This window comes from Calliphora vicina, chromosome 5 (genome assembly GCF_958450345.1).
Source record: "Calliphora vicina chromosome 5, idCalVici1.1, whole genome shotgun sequence".
Classification (NCBI taxonomy): domain Eukaryota; kingdom Metazoa; phylum Arthropoda; class Insecta; order Diptera; family Calliphoridae; genus Calliphora; species Calliphora vicina.
The window spans coordinates 102676528-102697144 of NC_088784.1; the positions used below are offsets into that span (position 1 = coordinate 102676528).

Consider the following 20617-nt stretch of genomic DNA (forward strand, 5'->3'; position numbering starts at 1 on the left):
ATAGTTGTCCAAATAGAAAAAAGACTATCATCTGTGATCACTTACGAGTTCATTTTCAACCTAAAATCTCTTTTTCATATGAAAATGAACTGAAATATAAACGTGGTCTTAAGTCGGCAAATAGTGGCCCAAATGGAAGAAGGATCATAATTTGCGATCAATTATATTTTTAATCCGAAATTAATTTTCATATGATATTGAACTGAAATATTAAAACGGTACGATCACCTGTGATCACAAAAGAGCAAAAAAGACACAAAAAAGACAAAACTAAATTATTTTCAAATTATTATTAAAATTTTTATTTTTTATTAGGTGTATAACTTAAAAAAAAAATAATTGATAGACTCTTTTGCTCCCACCAAATACAGATAATTACCTTAGCGACAAGGATATTTGGCTTTGGTGTCGACTCGGCCGGTTGGACGTTCTTCACATACGATCTCTTACGCTTCGGGTTATCGTAATGGATCCTTTTGTCATCGCAAGTAATAATTCGTTGCAAAAATGATTTTCTTTTATATCGTTCAAGCTACTTTTCGGACATACAAAATCGTCTTTCAAGATATCTCGGCTTCAATTCGTATGGTACCCAATTTCCGTGCTTTTGGATGAATCCTGATGCTTGCAAAGTTATGAAATTGCTTCTTGAGTAGCTGACAATGATTTTACAATCTCTTGTTGAGTTTGACAACAATCTTCATGGAGTAATTCCTCCAATTCTTGGTCTTCAACATTTTTTGACTGGCCTGGGCGATCTTTGTCTTCCGTGTTAGAATTACCACTGAATTGAACCGCACAACTTATCTCTGGCATGTTGAAACCGATGAAACACATTTACCATTAGCTTCGGTGAGCAATCGGTGTGCTTCAGCTGTACTTTTTTTTCAAATTAGAGAAGCAAAGCAAAACTTCCCGCATATAACGCCTTGTTAGCACAAAATTTATTTTATTTTTATTTTATTTTATTTATATTTCAAAAATGCCGCAAGCCCTTAGGGCCAAAATTAGCAGGACTACAACTAAATCAATTTAATTACATTAATAAAAGTATTAATACAAACATTTATATGACTTACAAAATTAGTGAAATAGAAGAAAGAAAAAAAAAAGAATATGAAGAAATTCCCTAGTATTTGCACAAACTTAAATATTATTAAAAAAAAAGATTGATAGCCCATGGTAAAATAAACAAATTAAAATTATAAAAAGAGCGTATTCAATTAAATACTTTTTAAACAAATTTTTTAGAGCAATACAAAATGATGTGTTGTTAAATATTGACTCTTTTAATAGTTTCACCCGTTTGAATGTATCATAGTCAGCTTCGGCTGGCAAAAATATCGATTCAAAATTCTTTCATAAATTAGATAGAAAAATCATTTTGAAATTTGACAAACTATGTGAAAATCTACGATCCTCATATGAAATCATTGTATTCCATAATCTAGATATAGTCACACAATACGAACGACTCATAACGAGTGAGAAGTGTCTAGGTATAATCATCGTGTGCGTTCTACTATACTATTCTACATTTTCGAAGAAAAAAACTGAGATTAAGTAATACAACCAATAGAACTTTACTATGTATAGTATACTTTGCCCAATTTTGTCAGTTTTCTAAAATCGAAAATTGTTAATTAAATTTGCTCATTTATTCATATGGTCGGGCTTGACCGACACTACATTCTTAATTGTTTTTCATTCATTTCATTTGATATTTGTTTCATGTACTTTGATTATTACACACTTCTCATGTATTCTCGAAAAAAGTCCAGTAAACCGTTTACATCATAATTTTAATTGAAATTTTCATTGTCTAATAAATCAATATTAGCAATTTTTATTAGACAAATATTTGCAAAAATTTATCAAGTGTTGCTTGCTTGCCTTAGAAATTATACAAATAAAAACTTAATAGAAAATTAAGCATTAACTTGATAACAATTGTAATAAAAACGTTGAGACACAAACAACTTTTATACATTTAGTACTTTACAGAATAAAAAACATTATTGCGAAAGTTTTTAAGCATCTAAAAAAATATGATGAAACGTTTCTCTAAAATATAAAACTAAACTCTTAATTAATTGTTGAACCATACTAAGTTTTTTATGAAAAATAAATGCAAACATTTAACTACCTCTTTTCTTATGCTGTAGCTGGTGGCATCAATTATATTCGCTGAATAAATATTTTCAATTTTCGTCTCGATGCAAATCTCTTAAGAATGAGACATAAACGTCATGACGCGTCAGTATATCTATCTTTACCTATATTTGATATTTTTGTGTGTACGTTCAGTAGTTTTTGTTTTCGCTTCTACTAATCGATTACTAAATAAATACTAACTTGCTTAAATACTTACGTTTTATTACAGTTCAATATTTGCACACTTTCAAGTGTTCTGAACGAAGTGTTACTTTTATTGCTATTTAGCGTGTGATTGACAAATATTTTCAAATTACAAAAAATATTATAATTGCAATCCATATACATATTCATTCACGCATGAAACAATACAACAACAATGTGAAAATAATCAAAATATTTAAGAAATCTAATTAAATGAAAAAATTATGACAGTTTTTTAATAACTTGCAACATTGCAGATAAATAATAAAACGTAGTTTTATTATTAGTACTACAGTACATAATAACATCGATGCTATACAAATATCCATTGCCTACCTTAGGGAGTTATTAATATATAACTGTTACACTTGACCCTCTTTCGTTTTAAACCTTATTTTTATTTATTTTATAGAGGCGAAGAACTTTAAATTGAAATAAAATAGGGAAACCCCTTTTTAATATCTATAAAAAACCCTTTATTATTTTAAACTAAAAACTACTGACAATTAACAGAAGAAAAATATTTTTGTCGGGCTTGACAGAACTCAAAACAAAAAAATTTCCGAATTTAACCGGAATTTTTGATTTTTTTTCTCTTTACAAACCATCTCCTGAAAATTTCGAATCGAATAAAAAAAAATCAGCCAAATCGCTCCAGCCGTTATCACATGATGCCATTACATACATGGACTATTTCATTTTTATATATATAGACTAAAGCATACTTTTAGGCAGCTTTAACAAAATGTATCAAAAAACCAGAATATATATGGGGCATTTCATGTCAAGTGAACCAACTTTTGAAATCGATGTCTTCCGATCGGAATGAAATTTGCACCAAGGTTAGCTCTATTGGATAGTAACTCAGACACAATTTTTCAACAACATTGGTCAAACAGGGGTTTTTTCTTATCCATGTAACTTATTACCTATTGTTCTTAGCAAAATGTGTCCCAAATAGTATAGATAGCTATTTCTTCGATCTTTCGAAAAAAAATATTTAAAAAAAAAAATAAAAAATTTTTAATATTTTTTTTCCGAAATCAAAAACTTTTCTTAAAATAAAGTTTAGATATTTTCCTTGAACACCTACTTGGTCGCTTAGTGGGATGCGAGTGGGATATCTATCAAAATAAATATTTTGTAACTCAAAACATAAAATTTTTGACTTTTTTTGCAAAATCAAAAACTTTGTTGACTTTTTTTTTTCAAAATGGACCCTTTTTTAATCTTTTTTTTTAGGTCAAACAAAAGCTTAGATATTATCCTTGAAGACCCTTTTGGTCGCTTAGTGGGATGCGAGTGGGATATCTATCAAAATAAATATTTTTTAACTCAAGACTTACAATTTTTGACTTTTTTTTTTGCAAATACGATTTTTTTTCCAAATGGGCCCTTTTTTTAAAATTTTTTTTGTAGTCAAAAGAAAGCTTAGGTCCATTCCTTTAAGATATTTTTAGTCCCTTAGTGGGATGCGAGTGGGATATCTATCAAAATAAATATTTTGTAACGCAAGACATACAATTTTTTAATTTTTTTTTGCAAAATCAAAATTTTTTTCCAATATGGGCCCTTTTTTAATTTTTTTTTTTTTGCTCAAAAGAAAGCCTAGGTCCATTCCTTTAAGATATTTTTAGTCCCTTAGTGGGATGCGAGTGGGATATCTATCAAAATAAATCGTATTTGCAAAAAAAAAAAGTCAAAAATTGTAAGTCTTGAGTTAAAAAATATTTATTTTGATAGATATCCCACTCGCATCCCACTAAGCGACCAAAAGGGTCTTCAAGGATAATATCTAAGCTTTTGTTTGATCTAAAAAAAAAGATTAAAAAAGGGTCCATTTTGAAAAAAAAAGTCAACAAAGTTTTTGATTTTGCAAAAAAAGTCAAAAATTTTATGTTTTGAGTTACAAAATATTTATTTTGATAGATATCCCACTCGCATCCCACTAAGCGACCAAGTAGGTGTTCAAGGAAAATATCTAAACTTTATTTTAAGAAAAAAAAAAAAAAAAAAGGACCCATTTTAAAAAAAAGTCAAAAAAGTTTTTGATTTCGGAAAAAAAATATTAAAAATTTTTTATTTTTTTTTTTAAATATTTTTTTTCGAAAGATCGAAGAAATAGCTATCTATACTATTTGGGACACATTTTGCTAAGAACAATAGGTAATAAGTTACATGGATAAGAAAAAACCCCTGTTTGACCAAATTGTCAAAATTTTACCCCCTATAACTCAGAGAGTTCTCGACCGATGTTGTTGAAAAATTGTGTCTGAGTTACTATCCAATAGAGCTAACCTTGGTGCAAATTTCATCCCGATCGGAAGACATCGATTTCAAAAGTTGGTTCACTTGACATAAAATGCCCCATATACTTTATGGGGTCGCAAATGAAAAATGTGGAAATTACAAACGGAATGACAAACTTATATATACCCTTGCCACTCATGGTGAAGTGTATAATTATACTGGAATACAAAATAATTTTTTTTGTTAGTGAAAAATTTATTTCTAAATTTATTTCAAATTTTTCAAAACACCGGTTTCCGATAGATGATCAAATTTTATATAAAATTGAGTATGATTAAATGACAATAAATATTGGACTAAAAATCTGAAATCGTTTTGAAATTTTATAAAAAAAATTTCAGTTTAATCATATCAAAATATATCAAACTGTTAGAAAATTCTGTTTTTGAGCACATGAGTATTAGAAATAATTAAAACTGAAATTGAGAAAATCCAAATTTATATTTAGAAAAAAGTATTGAAATTGAGAATTCAATATAAATAATGTGAAAATACAAATGGAATGTGAGATATCAATTATAAAAACTTGAATCGGTTAATCTTAAATGAGAAGGAAGGAAAGATTTCCCCGTACTATTAGTTACTTTGGAAGCAAAATACTTTATTTATTCGTTATATAAAGTAGCTAATGAAAATATTTGATCATTCGTAATACTCGATTTTCGTTAAAATTCATACTACGAGGATGAACTTAATTTTTTTAAACCTAATAAAAATTTTGTTATATCTCAATGTCAATTTAGGTTGTCTCAATATCCAGTTGTATTTTTCTAATTTCAATCTACATTGTCTGAATATTAATTTCGATAATTAAATCTCCACAATATCGAAAACCTTAATATGAATGAATTATGTTTTACTTACCAAAATTGTAATTATTTAAAGAAAACCATTATTAAATGTATCATATGTTTTATATTTGTTTGAAGTTTTTTTTTGTGTAACACCACCCTATTTATAAACAATAACAATATGTTCCAATATAAATATATACAAAACAATTAACAAATACTATTTATACACTGTTTTAATTATAATTAATTGAGCCTAAGGACCAGCGAAATATAATTATTTTCTAATTTGCAATTTAAAAATAAGTAAAATTTTTAATTTAATGTTTAATTTTGTGTGAGATCCAATAGGATCTGTTGGGTTTAACTAGGGTTTAACTACTACATATTATAGGCCAGTTAACCATATTGAATAAACTATAACATACATTGCAAACCCCATATTGTTCAAATGAAATGAGAACTTATAAAAATAAATGACAAACAAAATAACACGACTTAAATTAAAACATGAATTCTTAATAAATTAATCAGGCCAATAGGTTATTGATAAAGTCTATAACTCCAAGTTTGGTCAGCAGCCAATAGAAGAAACTGAAACAGATAATGGTTTTGCAAACACGATCCAAAGCGTACATGCTGAAATGAAAAACAAAATTTAGTTAATTTTAAGCACTATGAAACTATGAAATAACAAAATAACAAATCCTTATTCAAATTTAGATGTAAAACCTTTCTGATTTGTTCAATTAGTTTGTGGTTTTAATAATATGGAATTTGTTATTAATTACTTAAAGACTTACCATTTTAATTGTACACGTGCCTTGGGTAAAGTGGATAAAGGTTCCTTTACAACGTATTGTCGGCCGCCCAAAATACAATTCTTTAAATATTCTGAATCATCAATATCGTCAGTGTTTATTTTGAAGCTAAATAATTGAAAACAAAGAATATAAAAGCAATTCCTGTAACATAAATAATCTGTAATCTCTTACATTTTCTTTTCCTCTGCCGTAAGAATCTTATAAAGTTCCCGGAAATTATTCGATTTAAAGTCCCAAGCTCGGGTGGTGAAAAACTGTAAAACATCTAAACCGATTGCAATACGTTTCTGAACACGTACCAGGCTGAATTTAAAATATTTTAATAAATTAAAATAAATTTTAAATTTTGATATTTCCAATATGTCAACTTACAATCTCCTTTGACGAAATATGGTCATCAGACAATCCACCAAGATGGCGGGCAACCACATGAACAATACCACACAGATCCAGTGATAATATTTGTTATTAGTCATGTTACCATCAGGATACCATAAACCCACTTCAAAGGGATATTTTTCAGCATATTCCCGACCCTTATCCATAATCCATTTCCAGCTGTGTTTCTGCGATTCATGTACCGTCAAATTAAATATTGGCAAATGGGCTGGCCTTAATTTATAAACAAAATAAATTATGATAATTATCTGTAATATAATTATTTCGGGACCAAACTCACTTCTCCTTTAATTGAGTCACATAATAGGGTATTATAACCAAACCATTTATAGCTATATCCACCGGTATAACTTCCGATTTCAATTCTCCATTACACAGCATGGAACGTATAACACCTTTGCCGGCACCTATCATAACACCGCTAGGACCATTCAAATTATCCACCCAACCCGGTAAAGGTTCTTGATAAGACGGTGTCACTGTTTATATATTTTTAAAAATTATGAAAACATTATTATTTGTCTTGCATTTCATTGTTAGATTAAAGGAAAATAAACACTTGTTTAATTGTTTTCGTTTTTTAAAGACATTATTTTTATTATTTCGACCCTGTACATTATTTGAAAAAATCATTTACACATTTCTATATATAAAAAAAACCCATTATAATCTATTAAGTAAAATGTTACTTAAAAACAAAATTTAATAAATTGTTTAGAACATGGCTAAAACGCCGGTCCATTTCAGCAGATAGTAGAAGAAGAGACCCACAATTAAAGTTTTGCAAACTTTATCAACCACGTATTGGCTGGAAATAAAGAAAAAAAATTATTATTATTATAAAGAAAAAATAAAATAATAGGAATTTTTAAATGTTTGATGAAGTAAATTAAAGTTGAGAAAATACAAATTGAAATTAAGAAATCCAAATTAATATTGAGAAATAAAAAATTGAAATCAAATTAATATTGAGAAAATAAGAAATGCAATTTTATATTGATATGTTGTTTACATATTTATATCATGACTACTGCACTTATCTCTTAAAATCTTTCTATCAACAATAAATTATTACAAAAATAATTTGTTCATGTTTCAATGTCGCGTTCCTAAATCGCAGATTCTAAATCATCGTTTGTTATCACTACTCCGCGATCGTTCTAATAAAGTGTCTGAACATGTTAATGCAAATCAAAATTTAGTGGCTTTAACCTAAAAAAAGTCACTGCATAAAGTAATCACACTAAATATTTTATTTTAGTATTCAGAGTGTGTCTCGTTCCCTTCACCTTCGTGAGAAGGGTATATAAGTTTGTCATTCCGTTTGTAATTTCCACAATATAATTTTCTGACCCTATAAAGTATATATATTCTGGATCCTTATAGATAGCGGAGTCGATTAAGTCATGTTCGTCTGTCCGTCTGTCTGTTGAAATCAATTTTCTGAAGACCCCAGATATCTTCGGGATCCAAATCTTCAATAATTCTGTCAGACATGCTTTCGAGAAGTTTCCTATTTAAAATCAGCAAAATCGATCCACAAATGGCTGAGATATTAGGAAAAAACCATAACAACCTTGATTTTTTACCTATTTTTAACCTATATCTGGATTACTAAGACATTAATATAGACAATATGGATATCTAATGATAGATATTTCAAAGACATTTGCAACGACACCATAGTAAGTTGGACCTACAATGGGTCAAAATCGGAAAAAAAAATTTTAACCCGAATTATACCCTTCACCAAATTATACTTCAAAATTTTAAATATTTTTAGGTAAATAAAATTTTTTTTTCCAGTTGTTTTTTGAAAAAAAATTTTTTTGATTGTTATTTTAAATTTAAAATTTTTTTTTATTTCTCGAAAGCATGTCTGACAGAATTATTGAAGATTTGGATCCCGAAGAAATCTGGGGTCTTCAGAAAATTGATTTCAACAGACAGACGGACATGGCTTAATCGACTCCGCTATCTATAAGGATTCAGAATATACAAACTTATATATACCCTTCTCACGAAGGTGAAGGGTATAAAAAGTAATATAATAAATAGTTTATGAAATTTTGAGTTGTCGTTACGAATGTCGCATGACCAATGCAATATTTGAACAAGACAACTCTCAATTAATTATTGACATTATTCCATTTTAATTTAATTTTGTTTGTTTAATAAATTTTCCAATTCACTGATTTTTGCATTTTGCTATAGGCAGTCAAAAACGAGATCTAATTTCTGTCGCGTTCGGGATACCGTGTTTATTGCTAATATATTGGAAACAACTAACCAACAAAGACTATCTTTTACAAAACATAGTGCTACAAATAAGCTATAGAAAAAAATGAAAAGTAGTACGATGTCGCGTTCTGGACCATGAATGCATGTTTTTTTAACCTAATATAAATTTGATATTTCTTAATATTAATTTTGATTTATCAATTTCAATTGGTTTTTCCTCAATATTAAATTGGATTTCATAATTTCAATTTATTCAATATTAATTTCGATTTTTCAATATCAATTGGTTTTTCCTGAATATGAATTTCGATTTCACAATTTGAATTAGTTTTTTTCTTTATTTTTTCTCAATAATAATTTGATATTCTGAATTTAAATTTGTATTTCCACAATATTAAGTCGGTTTTCTTAATTTGAATCTGTATTTTTTCAACATTAATTTCGATTTCTCAATTTCAAATAGCTTTTTCTTGATATTGATTTGATATTCTGAATTTCAATTTGTATTTTCTCAATATTAATTAGAATTTCTTAATTTCAATTAGTTTTTTTTTAATTATTTGCTTTTCTGAATTCAAATTTTAAGTTTCAATTATTTTTTCTCAATATTAATTTACTTTGCTGAATTACAATTTATATTTTCTCAATATTAAACAAGATTTCTCAATTTCAATTAGCTTTTTCTCAATATTAATATGAATTTCTTAATTTAATTTTTTACTATCATAATTTATTTAGATTTTCCAATTCTGGTTTTTCCTCAATATTAAATTGAATATCTTAATTTCAATTAGTTTTTTTCTCACTATTTGCTCTTCTGAATTTCAATTTGTATTTTCCCAATATTAATTTGGATTTCTCAATTTCAACTTGAGTAATATATTCTCTATAAGTACTTACATTTTAAGATGAAGTCTTGCTTTCGGTAAATCTTCCAATTTCTCTTTCAATATGAATTGACGAGCACCTTTGGCACAATTAATCATATATTCTTCTTCTGTTTCTTTGGGATCCATATCCATATTGAAGCTAAAAAAAAATTGATTTATTAATAAATTTTATTAACATATTTAATTATATCCCCTTATACTTACATTTCTTTATCTTTCGCTGTTAAATTTTTCCACAAGGCACCATAATTATCTGATTTGAAAGACCAGGCATGCAAAGTGAAGAATTGTAAAACATCTAGACCAGTTGAAATTTTGTTTTGTACTTTAATCATGCTGTAATATGAACAAAAATCAATTAATTATATAAAATATAAACAAAAAAATAAATTAGCTACAGGTTTAAATCATCATTTAAATAAACTTGAATTTTAATGAGCTTAAAACAACAAAATATATTTTAATATTTTCAAAACTGATAAGTTACTGTGAGGCGTAACAAATAATTAAGAAGTTTTAAAACAGCTTGTTTTCGTAAATTCATGGCGTTTTGTTCTTGTGTGCACAAAACGATGGCTTGTCAAGACGTAAAGCTCCATTAGTCTTTGCGTTCTGTAACGTTTCTGTTCTGTGCCGTTCTGAATGCTGTTTTATTGCAGTTAGTTTTTCCGTAAGATCGTATCAGCTGTTTTTAAAATAATAACCAAAAAACCATCTTGGTGATTTTGTTACTATTTTTAGTGTTTTTTGTATTTAGACCTTCAACATATTATTGTGAACATTTTTATAAATACATACATATTTTTTTGGTTAATGATTTAATTTAAACTAATTTTTTTACATACATAGTACATACATTAAAATAAATTTATTTTTTTTTTATTAAATTTCAATGTTTTTTTTTGAAAATATTATATTTTTTATTCTTTTTTAATAAAAAATATTTCCCTTTCAATAATGTTGGCACCACTGCTTTCATATTGTTGGCATTTTTGTGTATATATGATATCAGCTGTTTTAGCTGTCACTTAACGTTGCGGACAAAATTCTGTTTTCAACAGATTCATCCGCAACAGAACAGCAACGTTACAGAAAAACTAACGACATACACAACTTTCCCTATGCTAAAAACAAAACAGCTGATTCGGAACGGAACGTACAAACTAATTAGGCCTGTAGAGTTAAGATTAACATAAACAAATTAGTTTATTTGTTCTGTCGGCATCATCTCTTATATTATATCAAAGTTACCCCCAGTCTTCACAAGCCATCAATTTGTTTACTCAGGGGAATATTTTTTGTCCTCACATGAATTTGTCTAGAGTGAACAGGAACATAACACTGACAAAAGGTGTCCAAATACTACAAATTCATGTGTGGATAAGGTATTGTGTGAACAAATTTATAGCTAGTCAAGACGTAAGATAACCCCATCGATTTAAGCGCACAAGAACAAAATGTCGGCAGAATTACGGACACAAATTTGTTCATCGAAACGTGAAAACGTGTTGATGTTAATCTTCATAGTTTTCGTTGTAATTTTTAAAAAGGGCGTATTTTGATGTCAGACATAGTTGTGCGAACAATGGTTCTGACAACGTTGGTCGAACAAGAACATAACATCGACAAGAGTTGTCCACACAAGACAAATTCATGAGCGGACAAGCAATAATTCGCTGCGTGAACAAATTTATGTCATGGTTACAAAGTTATGTTTGTAGAAATCTTATAGGAAAATAAATGTTTTCCAGCTATTTCCAACCAACTTCTTAATAATTTTATGTAATAATAAATATTTTATAAACTTACAATCTCTTTTGTCCGAAAATCAACATTAGGAAATCTAAGAAATAGGCCGGCAACCAATGGAACATCATGACATTAAACTTATGATATAATTTATTTGTGGTGACAGTAGGATTGGGATACCAAAGACCGGCATTAAAGGGATATTCCTTATTAATGCGTTTGCTCATTTCGATGACGGTGCCGCCCAACATTTTGCGATGTTCGGCATTGGTGATATTATAAACTGGTATTTCAGCTGGTCTAAATATAAGAATAATATAAAATGATTAAATAAAAATTATTTATTTAAGAACAAAGAAAAACTTACTTTTTGCCTTTGTTAAATTCGTAGGGTATAACAATTAAACCGTTTATGGCATAATCGACTGGTATGACTTCCGATTTGTTTTTCATATCTACCAATACGGAACGTATAACACCTTTGCCGCAACCGATCATAAGACCAGTTGGACCATTTAGATTATCAACCCAACCGCGTAGAGGTTCATAAGCCGCTGGCGATACTGTTTTTGATTTAAAAGTTATTTGAAAAAGAATATCAAATTAGTGATTATGATTTTGATTTATAGAAGGTTTAATAATTATATTATATGAACCACTTACATGATTTGGTAATGATTGAGAGATGATTGAAATATTTCCATTATAGTCCATGATTTTTTTTCTTTTGACACTTATGTATGTATGTTTGTAAGCATGTATGTTTAAAAGCTTGTTACATATTTCAAGTTTAACTTTTGGTTAATTAAACGATAGTTTAATTAACTATAGCTTAAACTTGGTATATGTAAGATTAAGCTTTAATGTTAAGTTTTAATGTAATGTTTTTGTGAAAGTGTTAAAATGTTTCTATATGTATGTGATGTGATGTTTAAGTGTGAGTAAATTTGTTTTAGTGTTTGTAAGTAATTTATATGTATTTGTGTTATTTTGTGGTAGTAGTTGTGTTTTAAACAAAACTTTAAAATATTTAATAAAACCGGGATTTATTTTTGCAAGCGTATATAGTTGAAGCATTTAATTTTTTTTATAAATAAGTTTTGAATTTAGCACTTAATAATTAAAGCAAATATTTTTTTACACATATTTTCAATAAAAGCTTTTTTTTTGTTTTAAATCACATTTATATATTTCAATCTGGCTGTAAATATAAAATCTGAAGTTATCGAAATAATATTCAAATTATACTTTTTAAACTTTTTAATTATTTTCATATTAGCGTAGTTTTGTGTTAAAAATTCTCAATAAAGTTACTGTTAAAAAGAAAAAACTGTTATACACAAAATTTTCTATAAAAAATACTGTTATACACAAGATTTTCTATATAAAATAGTGTTATACACAACATTTTCTAATTTATACTGTTATAAGAAAGATTTTATATAGGAAATACTGTTATACACAAGATTTTCTATAGAAAATATTTCAATACACAAGATTTTCTAAAGAAAAAACTGTTATACACAAGATTTTCTATAGAAAAAACTGTTATACACAAGATGTTCTATGGAAAAAACTGTTATACACAAGATTTTCTATAGAAAATACTGTTATATACAATATTTTCTATAGAAACTTCCGTTATACACAAGATGTTCTATAGAAAACCTTATTATAAACAAGGTTTTCTATAGAAAACCTTATTATAAACAAGGTTTTCTATAGAAAACACTCTTATACACAAGATTTTCTATAGAAATAGTGTTATACACAAGGTTTTAGAAAATACGGTTATACACAGATATTGGTAAGGCAAAAGAAATTGGACAACTCTTTCAAAGAGCACCGAACACCAGAAAAGCATCTCGTAAAATTAAATGCTCTGCTCCTTTGTGCGCGGAGCCAAAGCTAATGCTGGGTTGAAGTCGTATAATGTTCCAGATCCAGAACTTAGAAGAAAAGAATTTTATAAAAAAATACACTTGTTGCTTTTTCACAACTTCCGAAAAAAGGCCCTTGAGTGGTATTCAAATGATAATGCCAATTTTGTACCACTGGTGGCAAATCCACTCAACTGTCCAGAACTTTGGCCTATGAAAAGGTATTGGGGTCTTGTAAAAAATATAATTAAAGAGCATAGGAAAGGTATCACAGGACATGTTCGATTTTAAGGTAAGTGGACCACCTCGTCCAAAAAGGTAACGGAAGCTACTATAAAATCTTTAATGGGAGGATTTCCGGTAGAAGAGGATAAATTTATAAATACTGAGTAATAGCCAATATTTTAATAATTTTTGACTTGAAGATTGAATATTAAATTAAGTTTAAGCTACAAATTTAATTTTGTTTGCTAGTTTAAGCGACCAATATTGAGAGATTAATATTCCCAATAAATTCTGATGAAAAAATATTAATTTAGGAAAATATAAAAAATGGATCATAGCAGTGCGTAGGGAGATTAATGAGACTGGAAAATATATCATTTGAATAGATATTTTGTTTTAATTTGATTTTCCTGAATTCTGCACATTTATTTTTTCAACAGACACATCCAGCTACCATATTCTTCTTCTTATTCATTAAATACTCACTGTTTTGATAACAAAATGTGACATTTTCTAACGTTAAGTATGACAATACTACGAAGTTTAAACTAGAACCCAAAAATATCCTAGTTTATTTTTAGATTAACTAATCTGATTATAATTCAGTATTTGATCTGCAAGTAAAATCCCCGGCCTAAGTGTTTTTAACATTATAATTGCAATTATAATTATTACAAACAAATAAGTTGTTTCAGATATTTTCACTTTAATTGAGATAAATACTCAACAATTTCTTGAACGGCTACTTTTTACAACATACATCTAGGAAATGAATACATTATTTTGAAAACAAATGGGTTTTTTATTAGATGCTTAAACCCAGGGCTCAGTGTAGAGTTTTAGCGCCAAATTGCATAGGTCTCATTCATAATAAATTTTTAAATTTATCAATGGTTTATAAACCGAATTTTGTAGCGAAATTTTTGATTTATAAACCTCTTAAAAATTTATTATGAATATTGGGGTATATGTTTAAACATGGTTTAACTATTTGATTATTAATAAAGTTACATTTGTTAATCCAAAAACAGATATGATCATTTTCCTAATTAGAAATCAAATTTAAAATAAATATTTTTAATATATCATTTATTTTATTCTTAAAAACTAGCAACCCATTTGCAAAAATAAAGCCTTACATTAGAATAATCAAAACAAATAACAAATTCATGCTAAAACCTAAAGCATTCCATAATTGTTAGGCACTGATCAGGGGCGCCACAAAATTATAACTCCAATAACACAGAAGACCAAAAATTACTGCTTTGCAAGTACGATCAAGTAAATACATTCTAAAAGTAATAAATAATCAAAATAATTCAAAAAATATTTGCATTTAAAACGAAAAGAAACAAATCTCACAATTTTAATTGTCTTCTCGCTTTGGGTAGAGTATCGGGAGATTCCTTCATTAAATACTGACGACCACCTTTTATGCAAGAAACCATATATTCTTCTATATTTTCCACAGTGTCCATATTCATGTTGAATCTTTGTTTTTCAAATAAATTTAATCAATTTTGATTTATATTAAATTGAATGGGATTATCTTACACTATTTTATCCTCATCATTTAATTTCTCCCACAATGCTTCATAGCCTTTCGATTTGAAGCTCCAGGCTCGCATGGTAAAGAATTGTAAAACATTTAAACCGATTTGTACACGATTTTGTACACGAATCATGCTAAAGAGTTGGAGAAACGAAATTCTTTTTCTTTTTGAAAGATATTTATGTACACCAAAACAACATTTAGGTTAAATTTAGTGTTTGATTTTGTATATTCGTTATTTTGTAGTTTCAGAGTTGTATTGGGGGAGGAAAATTGTGTTTAAATTGAATATGCAACACTAAAATTGTTTAATTTAAAATAACAAAATCTATATGAAAATAAACTTGTTAAAACAATAAATAATTTGTTTGTCATGCTCCATTTAACGATTTCAAATTTAAAGACTTATTACTTTTTGAATTAATAAGAAAACTTTAAAACTAAAGCAAAGTATTTAATATAAATACCAGAGCTTCGAATTAATTCCATTTGAGCTTAATTCACTAAATTCCTAATTCGGAATTGAAAAATTTCAGCGGATCCAAATCTTTAGGGTTCCTAAACCGGAAAAATTTTCAGGGAATTCCCAGGAATATTATTTTGAGAACTTGTCGGGAAATTCTTAATAAGATTTCTTTTTAAAATCACCGTATTATTTCCGATAAAAAGATTCGTTGTGATTTGTTGCCAATCGAATAATCCGATCATATTCATAGATTCTTTCGATATCATTTTTTAATAAAAAATTTTACTGGATTTTGGATTAATTTACCAGGAATGGAAAAAGTCCGGGAAATTAGGAACCCAATAGACATGCGACGTTTTATTAAAATCGAACTATCCGTTTAGAAACTAAAGATTTATTTCAATTTCACGTTTTTTAAATTGCTATTAATATGAATGTAATGTAAAATGGAATATCTCTGAACGAACACACCTATTGCCAATTTCATGCTGTTTTGGTGTTAATGCTCTTTTCAAAAGAAACAAAACATTTCAAAAAAGGTAAAAGAAAGAAAACAAATATAAATAAACTTACAATCGTTTTTGACCTAATAAAAACAATATGAAATCAATAAAGTAGGCTGGCAACCAATGAAAGAGTACGACATTAAATTGATGATGTAAACGATTTGTGGTTATGCAACCATCCGGATACCATAAACCGGTTTCCATGGGATATTGATAGCCAATTTTCTTGCTCAATTCTATAACATCGCCCCACGGTACTTTACGTTTCTCGGCGCAAGTGATATTATAAATCGGCACCTCCTCCGGTCTGTAAAATGTTTTTTTTTTTGGTTTTTTAATTTTTTAAAAATTAATTATTTAAAGAAAATAATTTAGAAATTATTTAACATCACCGTGGATTCGTGCAGAATTCATAGGGTATAACCACCAAACCATTGATGGCATAATCCACTGGTATTACCTCAGATTTGTGAGATGTATCGATTAGCATGGAGCGTATAACACCTTTGCCAGCACCCACCATCAGTCCGGTGGGTCCATTGAGATTGTCCACCCAGCCAGGAACGGGCTCAAAGGCCGATGGTGATACTAAGTTTGGTGAATAAGTTTTTTTTTTTTTTTTTTAGAAATAGTGGAACATTGAAAGCAAATTAAGCATGTTTCGGGGGGAATTTGGCCAGCTGTGTAGTTGATGTTTTGTTTTATTTTTTTTTGGAGGAAAGGCAATTCAGCCCGTTGAATGCATAATGGCAGCGACTGATTTGGGAGAGGCAAGTTAGAATGTGTATTTAAACAGGAAATTTCTTAAATTTCCTTAATTATTTATGGTTTTAAAGTTGTGATTTTATGTTTATTATTTACAAGTGCTTTGCTTGGGAGTTCACATATTGTATTTCTTTTACACACAGTTTTAAAAAAGCTTTTAAAGTTGGCATATTGATAGATGAAGCTTTCTTTTTTAATAAGCTTTGATACACTTTGGCTTATAATTATTGAATAGCTGTTATTATTTAGAGTATTTTGGCAAGCTATTTTTTAAATATAAAGCATTTTAATTTATTTTAAGAGTTTTTGTCTTCACTTTTTGGGTTTCACTTTTATTAACACTTTTGTTATATTTATTATTACACAAAGAAAACAATAATACATTTAGAAAGAAAACTTTAAGAAAATCAGTTAAAGAGTAAAAAAAGGCATAAGTGTAAAGAGTAGGAAGCACAGTTTTTGTGTTTTGTTAAAAGCTCTTTGCAAATTATGATATTATGTAAAATTAAATCATTTTTAATGAAATAAATAGTAATTTAATCGAAACTCTAAATCAAAATCACGAATTTTTAATTGCTATCTATCGCCTAATTCAAATCAAATATTTATTCTAAATCAATTTCACAGTTTCATTACAATATCTGATCAAGTATCCTAATACATAGGTATTTTTCCTTCAAATACATTATTGGAAATTAAATAAATTTTCTATCTCCGAATGAAAAGCTTAAATGATGTGTTCTAATCATGATTTCTTAATTAATATATAAAATGACCTCCAAACAATTTTATACAGCTAGATTTGAATTTCATATTGAGTGAGACTAAACTATATTCAGTGTTTTCTTTTTTTGCCTTTTTGCCATTTTTCCCTCAAATCCATTTCCTATGTTCACTCCTGAGAAAAATGCAACATTGCAGATATGGCAACATGAAAAAAATATCGGTTAATCTCTTAAAACGGAAAAGGTAAACAAAAACAGCTGTGTTGGCAAAATAAAGTAAACAATGCAAAAAGATAACCTCAAATTATGAACCTACATCATTTAAATTATAATCAAATTATAATTTTATGTTTAAATACAATTAAAAGACACCTAAACAATATGATTTTATAACCCTTTAAAGACAATTTTTTTGGGTATTTATAATTTTTGTGTAAAAACAATTAATCAAGCATAGCTTTTGTTTTTTTTTTATATAAAGTAATATGAGCATGAAAGTTTGGGCAACATGAAAATAATATTATAGAAAGTAATTCCATAAAACTATTTTCATTTTAATTTTTTTTTTTAATTTTAATTTAAGCCAAGCATAAATGTTCAATTAAGTAGCGTATTTTTTTTGCTGTTATTTAAATTATCACATTTCCATAAGCTTAAGCTCCCATGTTTTTTTTTTTTTTTGGTTTTCTTTGATGAAACGTAATATCTACTATCACTTACCAATACTTGGTCTGGCAATAATCACTGGCATTGTCTCATAGTGATCACGTATAAATAACTCAGCCAAACGTTTCGAATACGTATAAGTGTTGGGATGAGGTTTCAACAACTCTGGCGTAACATTCTCCAATGTCTTCAAATCCATCCATTCGGCCAAACGCATAAGATCTTCGGGTTTGTGTGGAAAATCATAAACCTTCTCATACATCACTTCCTGATCACAATTACAGAAGGCCGTCGATAGATGAACAAAAGCTTCCAAGTTTTTCATTTGTTTAGCCACATCTAAGGCACGTCTGGTGCCAGCTAAATTCATGTCGATGGCATCTTTTAAATTGCCCTCCAATTTTAAAGTGGCTGCCATATGGAATACAATGTTGGTGTTATCGGCGACATGTTTAAGATTATCGCCCGATAAGCCTAACATTTCATAGGTAACATCACCTTGATAAATGGTAACCTTTTTCAAAACATGTGGTCTTTCCTCTTTGATACGTTGGAAAATCTAGCAGCGACAAATAAAGAAATAAACAGCAAGGTAAATTAAAAATCTCACAAAGATTAAGTAAAAGTATTTTTGTATTTTTGTACGTACCGGCAATTTAAACATATCTTCCAAACGTGATTCAGGAGTCTTGCCTCTTTTGGGACGACAGATGATTATGATTTCTTTAAGCTCATGACAGGAGTACAACAGCTTTTCCAACAAAACTTTACCCATAAAACCGGATGCACCAGTTATAAACACCGTCTTGCCTTTATAATATTCTTGTACAGGAGTTAATTCCGGCATCTTGGACTGCAAAAATAATTAATTAAATTTAGTTTTTTTTATTAATATTTTAAGATGAAAGTTTGTTTTTGGTGGGTTTTTAAACACCTGCTACTTAGTTTATTAATGTTAATATAAATTGGCTTAATATTGCACAGTGGCTGAAAAGGCTTTAAATAATGTAAGAAATAAACCATAGAAAATGCTTAAACATTTAATAATAAGGTGCCCCGAAAGACTAGTGTGCTGGACTATCAATCTGGGGATAAGACAGCTTTGAACGACATTCATAGAGACGCCATCAATTCCGCAGTAGCAGGATAACGTATGAATGATTCTGACGGGTAAAACAAGAGTAGTTCAGGCACAACTAAGATCAGTATGGGGCAACAGGATTAATGCATTTTGGTCCCGCATAGGCCGTGACGTCCTCAACTTATGCCCAGCATGTCATCAGGGTCCTCTTGACACCATCCACATCATTACGTCCAGTGGATTTATGGACCCACCTAGTCGAAGTAGCACAATTCCTTGGACTTGATCTACATGTAGAACCCCCTGATTAAATATTGTAAAATTGTTTACGCTGCTACAACAACAACAACAATTTTAGCCTAACGAAGCAATAATACTAATAAATGGAGACTATAACTGCTAATTATTTATCTTGACAACCATTTTGACGTTTATCATGACAAAAATTTAACTGGTATAGACAAGGGGTTTGAATAATTGAATAGGTTTAACTTCTTTTTATATCATCTATGGCTTAAACTTACCCCCTATCTATACTTGACAAATATTTATCATAACAATTACTGCATTTGTTGTCAAGACAAAGTTGTCTGAGCAAAAGCACTAACAATTTTGTCATAATAAAGCAATAATACTAATAAATGGAGACTATACCTGATCATTTTGTATCTTGACAACCATTTTGACGTTTATCATGATAACAATTTATTAGGTATAAACAAGGGGTTAGATGTTTTTATATTTTTGAGAAACTTTATGGCCAACTTTATAATATGGTTAGAGCTCAGCTAACTTTATTTCTTCTTTATCCTAAAGCTACGTATACACTGTTGTCAGATTGTCAGAAACATGCTCTGAAAATGGTTAACACAAACATGAGAACTTATGTTGAAACATATGGTTGTTAATCATTTATTGAGCATTTTCTGACAACTTTGTAAGAATATGACAATCGTGTATTAGAGGCCTAACACTATTTTAAACCCTGTTTAATTAACCAGTAAAAAAAACTCACTCTAAAACACTGTAAATATTTATATTTAACTAAGATTACAAGAAATTGCAAACTTTCAAAAGTAAAAAAAGAAATATTTATACTTCTTCCACAAACATAAATAGCAATAAACATTTTACATTCGATTATAAAAAAACAACAGCATTTTTAAAGCTGGCGCAATAAAAAGAGATA

The 20617-nt window shown here is 28.4% G+C and overlaps 1 protein-coding gene across 3 annotated transcripts; it reads right to left on the bottom strand.

The window, feature by feature from the left end:
- Positions 1-5559: 5559 nt before the first annotated feature.
- LOC135962078 (putative fatty acyl-CoA reductase CG5065) lies at positions 5560-19194 on the bottom strand. Of its 3 annotated transcripts, none has more exons than XM_065513814.1 (7): positions 18997-19194; positions 18402-18906; positions 6963-7161; positions 6656-6895; positions 6455-6586; positions 6263-6388; positions 5560-6098 (listed from the first exon to the last, which is right to left on the bottom strand). In XM_065513814.1, the coding sequence occupies exons 1-7, from the start codon at positions 19192-19194 to the stop codon at positions 5990-5992; spliced, it is 1509 nt and encodes a 502-aa protein (XP_065369886.1). In that variant the 3' UTR covers positions 5560-5989. The 3 variants fall into 3 exon arrangements, with proteins under 3 accessions (XP_065369886.1, XP_065369885.1, XP_065369887.1); XM_065513813.1 differs by lacking the exons at positions 5560-6098; positions 6263-6388; positions 6455-6586; positions 6656-6895; positions 6963-7161 and adding exons at positions 7242-7490; positions 9824-9952; positions 10018-10149; positions 11623-11862; positions 11930-12125; XM_065513815.1 differs by lacking the exons at positions 5560-6098; positions 6263-6388; positions 6455-6586; positions 6656-6895; positions 6963-7161 and adding exons at positions 14740-14959; positions 15030-15158; positions 15222-15353; positions 16259-16498; positions 16584-16779.
- Between the last annotated feature and the right edge of the window lie 1423 nt (positions 19195-20617).

Coding starts and splice junctions, on each gene's coding strand:
- LOC135962078 (XM_065513814.1), bottom strand. CDS start 19,194: ATGCCGGAATTAACTCCTGTACAAGAATATTATAAAGGCAAGACGGTG. Junction 7,162..18,401: donor TATTGCCAGACCAAGTATTG/GTAAGTGATAGT, acceptor ATATATAAACAG/TGACACCGTCTTATCAAGAA. Junction 6,896..6,962: donor GTGACTCAATTAAAGGAGAA/GTGAGTTTGGTC, acceptor TTATAAATTAAG/GCCAGCCCATTTGCCAATAT.